The following is a 12,360-nucleotide window of genomic DNA, read 5'->3' as shown; positions in this document are numbered from 1 at the left end:
GTGGCGCAGTTGTAGCACTGCTGCCTCGCAGTTAGGAGACCCGGGTTCGCTTCCTGGGTCCTCCCTGCGTGGAGTTTGCATGTTCTCCCCGTGTCTGTGTGGGTTTCCTCCGGGCGCTCCGGTTTCCTCCCACAGTCCAAAGACATACAGGTTAGGTGGATTGGTGATTCTAAATTGGCCCTAGTGTGTGCTTGGTGTGTGGGTGTGTTTGTGTGTGTCCTGCGGTGGGCTGGCACCCTGCCCGGGATTGGTTCCTGCCTTGTGCCCTGTGATGGCTGGGATTGGCTCCAGCAGACCCCCGTGACCCTGTATTCGGATTCAGCGGATTGGAAAATGGATGGATGGATGGATGCTTAAAGAGGTTAGTAAGTACATATTTTACAGTATGAAAAGCTTTGACACCCATTGAGAAAATCTCTGGACACCCTGAAAATTCCTACAAACTTGAAGCTTGAAAATATTATCCCACAGTATAAAAAGTGATCACAGCATAAAGAGTGAGCAGGTTGATCCAAGTAATGATAGACCAGCAGATTTAATGTGCATCACAAGAAAAAGATTAAGAATCCCAGGTCTAGAACAATAGTATTAGTCTCCCCATCAACATTTGTAGATATTCTAACTCAATCATATTTATCAAGAACAATATAGATCAGCTGACATATAATAATGATCTCTGAAATAGCCCTTCGATGTATTATTACATATAATGAAAATTCCCATGCCCTTAAATTAGATTTGTAAAACCTAACTACAGGCACATCAAGAACAACAAAGTTACAGGAGGTTCCATATTACACAGACAGTGTTAGAAGGTACTGCATTAAAAAATTATTCCGGATTACATGATAACGATTCTTACTGTACATCTACAGTCAAAAACAAAAAAGCAAGCAAGCATGTTGTCCTTTCTATTTAATATTTAGTCTAATTACGGTATATTGCTTACTAAAAGGTCCTGTGCCAGTTAGTGTACTAAGATTTTGACTTTGGTATCGATACCAGCTTTTGGACCTCAGTAACGTTACCAAAACAGTTACAAAGCAAATAACAGATACCTCCAAAAATGCTCACAACATTACAGAAGGACCTCAGATTAAAAGCTTTATTAGTTTGGACAGAGAGGTGGATTGGGAATGCAGTTATGATACTCCAAGGGACTTTCCTCAGGAAACACACAAGGCGAAACCCCTTTAGAGAAGAACCAGGACATGCTGGTGGGATTACATCTTACATCTTGTCCCATATGGGAAATTCATTATGACCAGTTGGAAAGAGTTGCTGCGGGATAGGAAGTCTAATTTGTTGAGCGAAGGATGCAAACATTGCAACCTTCAACAGCATAAACAGAGAGAAAGTTAAAAAAAAAAATAATAAATATATATATATATATATATATATATATATATATATATATATATATAATGATTTATTCAAACATATGAACAGCACAATAGCATTCATTACTTAAAAATGCATATGGTCCTTAACAATAATAAAAATAGTACACAAACGTTCAACTTGTGTACAGCAAGGTATATATCCACAGTAAGTAACAATAACTTTGACTGCACAAGCCTAGGCATTTCAAATTTATGGGCATTGTATTACAACTGTCAACTTGAACAGCCCTAATAAATCAATAAAAGACCTATAAAGAACTACGAAAGGAATAAGCCGATGGTAGTGATGCATTTAATATTCTACTCTATCTATAAGTTTATAAATTACAAAAACGTGAAATACTTTAAGATCTAGATTTATATACTGTAGCTTGGAAACGAATCAGAAGGAATATAAATGAAAGAAAACCTGGGAATGGAAGAAGGTAATCCTAATAATGATTTATAACTCACATTTGTTCTTGTGAGCTCATTGTGGCCTAATATAAGACACATTTTTTTGATTTCCATATCTGCTCTCCTACTGGGTCCAAACTCAATGCCAAGGCAGTCACCTACAGAGTGATCCATTCGCAGAAAAGAATTTAGAGCCACACAACATAAAGTATAAAATCACTACATTCCATATATTAATCTATTTTGGCAATGGGCTATTTTCCCTTTAAGAAATGTCTGCAATAAATAAAATATATAAAAAAAAAAAACCTGCCAATAACAGAACTATACACATTGGCCTAAACACAAAGAAAAGGCCACATTAGCACAATGCAATAAATCAAGCATTTTGAAAACAATTGTGCTTTGAAGATGAAGTTGCCAAAACTAACTAACTGTGCAAGCTTGGAGGATCTTGTTTCACAGATGACAGGGTGTTTAAAAGCAGCGTAAATTTTGCATTCTCACCCTTCACAAATGCACACAATGTGCCTAGCTGAAAAGAAACACAGACATGAATGTTTCTGTAAACCCATCCACTTGTAAATACTGAGTTTTTAAAACTGTATTTTTGCTACATTTTACTAATATTTGATAAATCAATATTATTTAGTTAAACATCACCTTCTTAAATGCATTTAATCATAAAGAATTACAGATACTTTAAATTAAATTTGGAACTGCATAGTGCCAGTCAAAAAAAAATCAGCTGTGGTGCCATCCTTATAGAAACTGCATATTCTCCCTTTGTTCACGTTTATTTTTTTTTTCCTCCCACGGTCTCAAGACTCAGTTTATTTATTTTTTTATTTGCCCTGGAGCAAAATGGACATTGCAATGAACTTACTGTGGATGTTAACTACATTCAGCATCAAGCATCAGTTATTTGAGAAACAGTATTCACTGTGCAGGACAATATTTCCTAGCTTTAAAAGATTAAATGTGGTATTTGCTGTTACTAAACCAAAGCGGAAAATACTTTAAATGTGTATTGCACTGATTACAACAAAACACGGTAAGAGTGTATTATTTCTACTGACTAAGGTACAAATATGTCGCCTTCTTAAATTAATGTCTACCGCTGCTACTGCTATTTGGATTTTAATATTTGCCTTCTCAACAACTACTGCATCCCTTTATGAGATAAAGATCTTCCTTTTTAATCCAAGAAACAGAACGCAGCTCAATGTAAAGATCAGCAGAGGACACACTAGTCACAAGGGAGTAAAGGCTTATGGAAAAGTGCTTGGCAATGGAAGCAGGGCATTGCACACATGTATTAAAAAGTGGTTAACTGCATATATAAAAATCTGTTCCAATTCATATACTGAACAAATAAACTGTACTATTGTTTAACTTTAGTAAAATACCTAGCAGCTAATATTTTATTGAGTTTGTCTCTCATTAAAACCATGTTGAGGGAAACGATCTGAAAACAAGAAAAAAAAAAAAATATATATATAACATGCTTTACTAAATGTGATGCTTAATAAAGCCTTTAATCCCCTGAACCCCTGTTCTGTAAGAGGATGCGTTTGTAAAATTCAGTGTCACTTACCATGCTGTATATCTTTCATATCCAGGTGAAGGCTGGACATCAGAATTCCCACAGCTTGAGACCGCTTATTGTTTAAGAGCTTGACTACCTGAAGAGGAAAGTTAGAGAGAAAGACAGAAAATAAAACTACAAAACATACCCATAAGTAACCAAGTAAAATACTGACTTAAAGACTTTTTTTTTTTTTTATTCCACAAAATGAAAATAGCATACAAAAAAATTTCTCACATTTGGAAGCAACACTAGCTTCTTTAAACAAATTTCATCTGAATGAATACAAATCGTGAAATATTTATAATATGAAGAAAAAACAATTGGCACTTAAAAGTCTGAATTCTAAGAGACAGAAAACTGTGTTTTTACCATTTGTATAGATGGTCTTTCTTTGACAACCTCACAGCTAAGCACATATGATTTATGACAGTAAGACAGAAGAGAACTCCAAGTTTTTCTCTTGCACTTCCCTCTTTAAAAAGATATCAGACACAAAGTAACAGGTTTATAAAATATTCAATCCCAACACTGAATACATGAGCAATTGGATCAAATTTCTCTTTTTCAAAATGTTTTCACCATGCATGATGAAGTTAGTGTTTCCCCTTGAAATGTGCCCAGTCTACAAAAAAATGTTGGACAGAAAGGCTTTATATATAGTTTTGAAACACAAATAAAAGGTTAAGTGTTAACCATTATGACTAAAATACAGCATATATTTGCTTCACTTGTGCTCAGGATAATAGAGATGACGGCCATTTTCCTTCTTTTAAAGGCAAAAAGTAAAAGGAGGAACGTTGTTTCTCTCCAGCCCATGGTTCATGAATGAAAGAAATTGGACCATGTTAGCCATTCAACAGAGAAAGCCCCAAAATGGTTAAAGATGCTGTCCTTAACTCGGAGCAAGACGGCAAATGATCTTTAATGAAACTGGCCTATTGAGTCTCACACCTGGAGGAACATTTTGGTAAGAACTTGTTTAAAGAAGCCCAAAAGAGACTTCAGGGTTGCTCTTGTACTTCTGTTTTACTTTGTGTTATATATAAATGTCTACGTGCGCGCGCGTGTGTGTATGTGTGGGTCTCCAGCCCGGAAGTGAGAGGTGGAGTCGGGGTAAGGTTCCACCTCAGAGAAAACAGAAAACCCGCTTAGCCACTAACACAAACGAGGTCAGCAAAACAAAACCTTAGAAGAAAGACAAAGGCGCTTAGCCACTAACAGCAGCAAAACGGTATCCCTTTTACTTTTCCTCCCTCCACTAATGCACAAGCGATGCAAGCATGTCGGCAAAACAAATCCTCCTAGGAGGGAGATGCCAAGAATAGTTCCTTTGAATTACCTGACATCTCTACATTTAAATTTTTTTTCTGACGATTTAAATAGTTTCTAGGACCTCGGCCTTTTTACAGCATGGGCTTACACAGCTAGTATATTATATGCCTCAGTTTCTGTACTTCTACATCATAGGTTTTCGAAATAAAATATATGACCTCCTTGGCATTACTAAAGGTGCAGAAGATTGCTATTAAGGCACCCGTCCTCTTCCAAGAAAAAGTTCAAATATTAGATAGTATGAAAAAGATGATGATCATGAAGAAAACCCCAAACAAATTGTGTCCAATCATGCTAAGCATTGAAAGAGTTGTGAACATGTCCTGCTCATTGTATTTAAGAGCCTCTTTATGATATCAGATGGGTTAACACTAAAGCCTGCAAGGGTTTCTTAGCAGGCTATGGTTTGAAACACACTCAAAAGCAAAAACAATGGAGAACTGAACAAAAGCGCTGCCAGCAATATTATAATTAGGATTACCATTTAAAGTAGCTTTACAAATACGTGTAATAGTCTGCATACATCTGCAAATGAAATGTTGGGGAGGTAGCCTTCTTAGCATTACGTTTACCCTCAGAAAAACTAACCAAAAGCATTGAATTTTTTTCAACAATAAAAATGTCATTGCATGTAACCGAGACACAGATACCAAAATGTCAACATAAGTACTGTACAAAAAGGTATGCCTAGTGTCCACTGCTGTAGTGATGCATATTTAGTACACATACTTTGTATGACATGTTTTGAAGCAGTCAGCAACATACAGCCCAATGCTGCACCAAAAAAAGAATCCAAAACGTTAATGTTCCAAATGCAATTCTCTTGAGAGGGTTGAATTTCAGTGCCTGATCTGTATGATGGATGCATTCCTTTGTGGTATTCTAAGTTACCAAAGCACAAGGCACACTGACTTTCACATTTCCCTTGACGCAAACAGTTGCTATATTTAGAACAGTGCATAAGTGACTAAAATCTTTCGTGTCCTTTAACTTGATCACAATCCTTTTGCCTTTTTGCCATGCACCTACTCGCACCCAACTGTAGCGTTACACAACTGAGGTTGTAGGCAAATCGCAGCAGTTTTGTTGTACGGTGCCATATGCATGATTTTCACTATTCTTGTCAATGTATGATGGCCAATTCACACTGCCATCACTATCTCTTAATTCAACTAATGTTTCAGTTTGTTCTAAAACTGTCTTTACAGCTTCTTGTTTACACACCATTGTGCTTTGGTTGAAGATTCCACCAGATTAATGAATATTACACATAGAAATATTAAGGACTTTTTACAGCATGTTATGATTTCATTCACAAGATGACAGCAGAATATTGACCCAAGAGTTCTTCAGGCTTAACACTCTAAAGCGGATTCCTACATCATCATTTAAAATCTCACAGGGTCTTAACCTAAATAACACAGGATACAAACAGCGAGTCAGGCTCAGACATTACACCTAGGAAGTTAAAACACTTGCCCAATGATGCATGAGGACAATTGTGGGACGAACTTGCAAAACTTTCCATTCCAAAACTCTAGACACTATCCTGCTCAGTTATTAGGAATCTAAGACTGACAAAGGTACAGAGAGGTCTACTGAATACTTTGACAAAGAATTATTAGTAGCAAAAGAGAACACATGATGGAATTTACATCCGTTGTGTTCGAGCTGTGTCTATTACCAGGCAATAAGGTTATTCAACATGAGAATCAGCATTACAGTATCTCAATGCACCAAAAGGAAGGAAGAAAGGAAGCCCAGTCCAGGTGCTTGTAAATACTTTGCAGATCTAATGATGAGCCACAAAAGTAACTTTGCCATATGAGAAACCATTCTTTTGATCTTTTAAGATGATGTAGTCACTGCACAATAAAAGGTTCACACATTGCTCTCTTCCCACAAGAATGAGATAACCACTTTAAAAGAAATTAGATGTTTCACGTCCATGCTTAGCACGTAAGCATCCACCACCTGGGACTGAACTACACAGAGGACAAAAAGGTGACAAATTGTGCAGTTTATTTTTTTTTTTTTTTAATTTCGGAAACTAGCATTAATCACTACATCAGAAAAGTGCACCAAATACTGCTGCATTATGTGCAGACCCAAAGTCAAGATTAGGAAGCCATACCCTAGAAACCAAACAGCACATTCAGTAACACAATGAAAGTCAAAGCCTACTGTGTTTTTGTATACCAAATCAGAGAAGGAGCCTATGAAATACATTTTGCTCTCTCTGCAGCAAAACTGGAGCTCCATTGCATTGACATTTCATCAGATGTTTCCCAGATGCTGTTCACTGATAGTTAATGAAAGCTATTCCCCTGTCATCATTTTGTTTCAAAGTTTCAATATTGAAAAGTTCTGAAACAGAGATCCAATAAGTTCACAACAGAGTATTATAGTACTAAAAGGTCAAATGCAGTCATCTATTGTACACATGTGCAACATCGCCTCTTTAAGCTTGCAGTTTACCTCCTTAGATTTGCTTTAACACTAATACTCTGAGCAGTGTTGGAGAGTTATGGCATGGTGTGGTCCCCGATATTACTAAAATGATCAAATATTCATAATAAAAGTATATACTGTCAAAGTCAAATTCACAAAGCCAGTTCAATTCTATCCTCCTTTTTTACTTTCGCGGTCCACAGCCTCCTTATCCATTTCTTTTACTGCTTCTAAGCCTGGAACCAATCCATGACCCCCAAGAGCTTGAAGCAGCCATGGACTTTAACCGTGCCAAAGATCAAGGATGTCTTCATCCAGACTTTTAGCTACAACTCGGGCAGGCACCCTTGCCACCTTATCACAGAATCAGTTATAATTTTCTTCACTTAATGCATTAACTAACCATAGGGAGAGGGTTGTGGCAGCTCCCTATTCTCTCAATCCGTGGGATTCATACAGACATGAGACAATTATCGCTAAATACCTTTCTCTTCTGTGTGAGAGGACACTGCCACTTTATTTAATTTGTCCTCTATCCTGTGACGATTTACATTTTCGCTCTTTTTCTGCCTTGCAATTTTTCTCTGCTCATTCTCATTGACATACTTTTTACTATTTGCTCTAGGATTACTTTATCTTTCTCATTTTCCTTCTTTTTCTGTCACAGCCCCCAGGAATTCCAGGTGATCTGGATCAAAGTCTATAACAAATTCTACTGAAGAATCTAGTGCTACAGTTAAAAAGAGACAGGTATTTACCCATACTGGAAGGGCTTGTACAGGTTGTTCAGATTTCAGCCTCCTCTGTCACCACATGAAGTTGACAGAAAATACCATCTTGCCTTATCTGCCACCATGAGTGACTGGGAGAAGTTAAATGTGCTTGTAGAGCTGTCAAATTTACAAAGTCAGTTCAGAATAGAAAGAATACCTTTATTGAGATGCACATGGAGTCACGACAGTACCTGGAATTAAATGCCTGAATTACAGCCGTATGATTATACTTTTTAAATGCACATTTACTTACAGGAGCATGTGATTAGTGGACATTTCTCATCACCTTGTCATTTGGTGATAAACTGACCCTCAGAGTCACAAGTTCACTGTTCTGGATTACACAGACTCTTATCAATACCTAGCCTTATGCAAGAGTAGCAGGAGGACTGGGTCAGAGATCAAGAGGCTTTAATTAAAATGCTTTACAAGATGTCATGGGTAACAGCCAACAGCATAAAGGACACAATCAAATATGATTTTCACTGTTTGATTATATATTAACAGTACAAATCAACTCTGACAATGTCATAACCAAAGGGACACTAGGTAGAGAGGAATCAGGACATACAGTGTACTTGGCTCTCACTGTTTTAACTTCATAGCAACTGCCAACAAGAGAGCCCACTGTGCTTAATATCTTTGTGGAAATACTGTAACTATCACTTTCCTATTATACATAAAACTGTAATGCCTCTACAGTTAGAGTTTTTTTTAAATCATCACATATATATCCTATATATCTTACTCCTGGGCACCACACATACAGCAGACTTTTACAGAAGTTTGTGTTCCTTTATTTTACAGTTATTACAGTAGATCATTATTTGTATTAAGATTTGGCCTCTGGCTTGTTACTATAAATTTTTAAATGGATTTGTAATTTGAAGATATGGTGCTGTCATTACAGACAGATCATCTCAAATGCCTTTTGGACAAGCTGTGAACTTCAGATATGTCACAGGATAAGCGTAGAGGATCTAAATACTACTTTACGTCAACAACATCTGAGAATGTAAGAGACTCCAGAAATGCAAAGTGGGATATATTAAATATTCCTAGACTCTGCTAGTAGCATGCAATCACAGCCACCTAATGAGCTTTGTTACAAACTTATCGGAGGAGTAGCTTGTCAGAGGATGGGAAGGAAAATGATCCGGAGTGAGGATAAAAGTAAGGTGGAAAGGTTTCAGAACTGGCCTACTTCCATAAAATAAGGAATATTCGAAAGGATTTAAGTAAGTTAAATGAACTGTCACATCACATTGCGAGTCACAGCAAGTTCAGGTTCTGTGGCATTTTGGGTACTGTTGAGGACTGAAATAAATTTCCCGTTTCAGATGCTGTTTAATGCTGGCCATGTCTCATCTAATATAGTCATTCAAAATGGAAACAGCAAACACAATATAGTTAAAACTAACATGTAATTCAGACATTGAAATGGTAATTGAATTTGTCCATGTTACCACCTAGTAAAATTATTAACCAGGATGATGCAACTTAGGATCTCAGCATCAGAAATGATTCACTTTGTTACCAATACTCTATTAATGCATCATTTGGATGATAGAATGCTGGCGATTTAAACCAAGGAAATTTGGAAGGAACAAACATCTACCAGCATGATCCAAAATGAGACCTGCTCTATTCAAATCTGAATGCCTTTAAATGTAAACCTGTGGTACAACTGGGCAGATCTGACCACAGATGTTATCAAATGGCAGCGACCCTCTTATTATCCAAGCCAGAAGTACCTACATGTGATTGGTGGGGGTTGTTTGCTGTACTATTTATATTTTTCATGAGCGTCTATAAGGTTTTTATTTTCACTGAGGTAAAATTAAGTAGTATATATATATATATATATATATATATATATATATATATATATATATATAATATCTGTCATTGGGCATTTGAGCTAGATCTGAGGGCATTTTATTATTAATAACTAAAGGAAGGGTCCATTTTTCATAACATACATCTGTTAACTTACCCAAAAATATGTAATTCATAGATTGTATATATCTTTAGAAAAAGTATGGATGTGTCACATTACAATTAGAAACAAAATTTCAGAGTTATGTGTAAACTCATGAGATCTAATTTACCAAGAGATGTTCCTGTTGGAAATTCTGAACACTTCATTTCACGTAGAGTCACCTTGACATCTTTAATGCTATACTCCTATAAAAAATTTTGTCACATATGTCTGTGAAAATCCCAAATTCCCTCCAATTCTATGTCCTAGTACAGTACCAAGTTTTAGAATCAGATGTGGAACACAATTAAAGAGTATGGCAGCACTGGTGGAGCATTATGCCTGTCCAGATACAGACCATTTTTAACAGCACAGACGGTCCTCGCCTCTGAAAATCAAGATACACAGCACCAGAATCAACTACAAACTACCTCTGAGGTTAAGAATGAAAACAAGAAGATTTCACATGGCACACCTGGCAATCTTGAAACGATTATCGTATAATCCAATTAACAGAAGATGCCACAATCGAGAGGGTATTCAGTGTAAACGCCATTTGGAAATGTTCAGACTATTAAAATATGTAACACAATGTTTCCTGCCTTGCATACAATGCTGCCAAGATAGGTTCTGGCCTCCCGTCCTGTACTGTAATAGGTGGCTTTAAGAAATAAGAGTTAATGAATAAAACGTACTGTCTCTGCCATCTACTGGCTGAAACCAGAATGTATTATAATAATCTGTTGGGTGACAAAATGATTTTTGTTCCATTAAATGGGATGTGGACAGAGACAGAAAGATGATTCATGTGTTACGTGTAAGAGGCTACAGCTGACCTCAGTTAACTTAATTTAAGAAAGATTACATAAACGTTTAGTACAGAAACATATCAAGCAAAATACTGTAAATCGGAGGGATAAAGTACAAACCGAGGTTTAATGGACTACTAACAAGATCTAATATTGTTTAAACTTACTCCGTTACTAATTAAGTACCACTACTTTTGTTTTCACTCTATGAACAGGAGATGACACAGAGGTTTAACCCCCCCATGGCTCAGTATGGTTTTTGAATGTGTGAAGAACTGGTTGGAATCAAAAACTGTTCTATAATTTCTCCAACACAAAAATTGCTTGTTTCATATTAAATGCTTAAACATTTCACATCTTGCATTCATTTCTGTACACCACACACTTAACTTGAAGTGGTCTAGGGCAATATTGTTCTTACTCGTGTTGAAGCTGGCAAAGATTTCTTGGTTAATACTGTAGCCATTCCATGTTTCTGCTGAAAACTTACAACAGCAGAATATAACAATGTTTATCTGTTTAAACAAGATGTTTAAATAGTAAACCAAGAAAATGAGGTGGTACATTCCTCAAGCACCTACTGCTACTGTATTAGACCTGTACCATTATTAATGCCTCTCTTTAAGTCCTCTTAAAAGCCTTTTAAACCATTTTGACAGTTTGGAAATTTTTAAACCTAATAAAAATGGGAGATGTGCGGTTACTAAAAAATAAAACTGGGCAGAAGGTACTGATGGCTGGTATACACACCAGGTAAGCAATTATATGTCATATCATTAAAACTTGTAAATAGCGGTCTCATATTCTTGATCATATACTGTAGATTATTGGTAACAAATGCTGCATGTTGAAAGAGCACTGTCTTCAGGACTAACCTGACCCTGATAAGGTCATCTGGCATTTTTCATTATCATAACGTGAAAGACTGTTTGTAAAATTCAGATCACTAATTTCTTTTTTTTTTTTTTTGCCATCAGTACCAATCAACATGGAATGTGGATGCTGAATTTGTTCTCCATTAGACAATAAAGAAAAACAAACAAGATATTCAGCACAATGATAATGCAGCACAAATGTTCCCAAATTATTGCCTGTGGCAATCACATAGTGAATTATTCCTTTGATCATCTCACTGCACAATTCAAAGAAATGATAGAGCTGCTGGTTCAGTTGGCTACATAAGTAACAAAATAGAAAGCAGAGGGGGTAAGAACACTTACATTTCTCCAAACTGTACTTAGTTCCAATTATGGATAAACAACATAGAAATATGTAGCGGCTCAAAATATTCAAATAATCACTTTTGTTTTAGGAAAGCAAGATCTAATCTTTCAAACAATATTTGCAAACTCGAGAAGAAAAGGTAACATATCTTGACAGGAAATGCCAAAATTTAAGGCCTGACATGTTTCTCTAAATTAGAATTCACCCTCATTTTTTTTAAATTTTCCTTAAGAAATCTTTTTCATCTAACAATATAACACAGTTAAATAGAGTAATGTAGATGCTAACTTTATGCTACAAGTCATATTTTTTTCAGTAATGTCCACACCATTCATGTCCTCTTGTATTTCAGCAGTAGGAACTACTGGGGTTATATCTTATATATAAACATCTACACGTG

The 12,360-nt window shown here is 36.2% G+C and overlaps 1 protein-coding gene across 3 annotated transcripts in view; it reads right to left on the bottom strand.

The window, feature by feature from the left end:
* The window catches only part of fmn2b (formin 2b), a 287,893-nt gene that overhangs the window by 180,857 nt on the left and 94,676 nt on the right, over positions 1-12,360 (bottom strand). For all 3 annotated transcript variants that reach the window (XM_039737958.1, XM_039737959.1, XM_039737960.1), the window contains one exon: positions 3,397-3,484. In XM_039737958.1, the coding sequence (XP_039593892.1) occupies positions 3,397-3,484 (88 nt within the window). The remainder of the gene's footprint in view (positions 1-3,396; positions 3,485-12,360) is intronic.

This window comes from Polypterus senegalus, chromosome 16 (genome assembly GCF_016835505.1).
Source record: "Polypterus senegalus isolate Bchr_013 chromosome 16, ASM1683550v1, whole genome shotgun sequence".
Classification (NCBI taxonomy): Eukaryota; Metazoa; Chordata; class Cladistia; order Polypteriformes; family Polypteridae; genus Polypterus; species Polypterus senegalus.
This window is presented reverse-complemented; position numbering and strand designations above follow the sequence as displayed.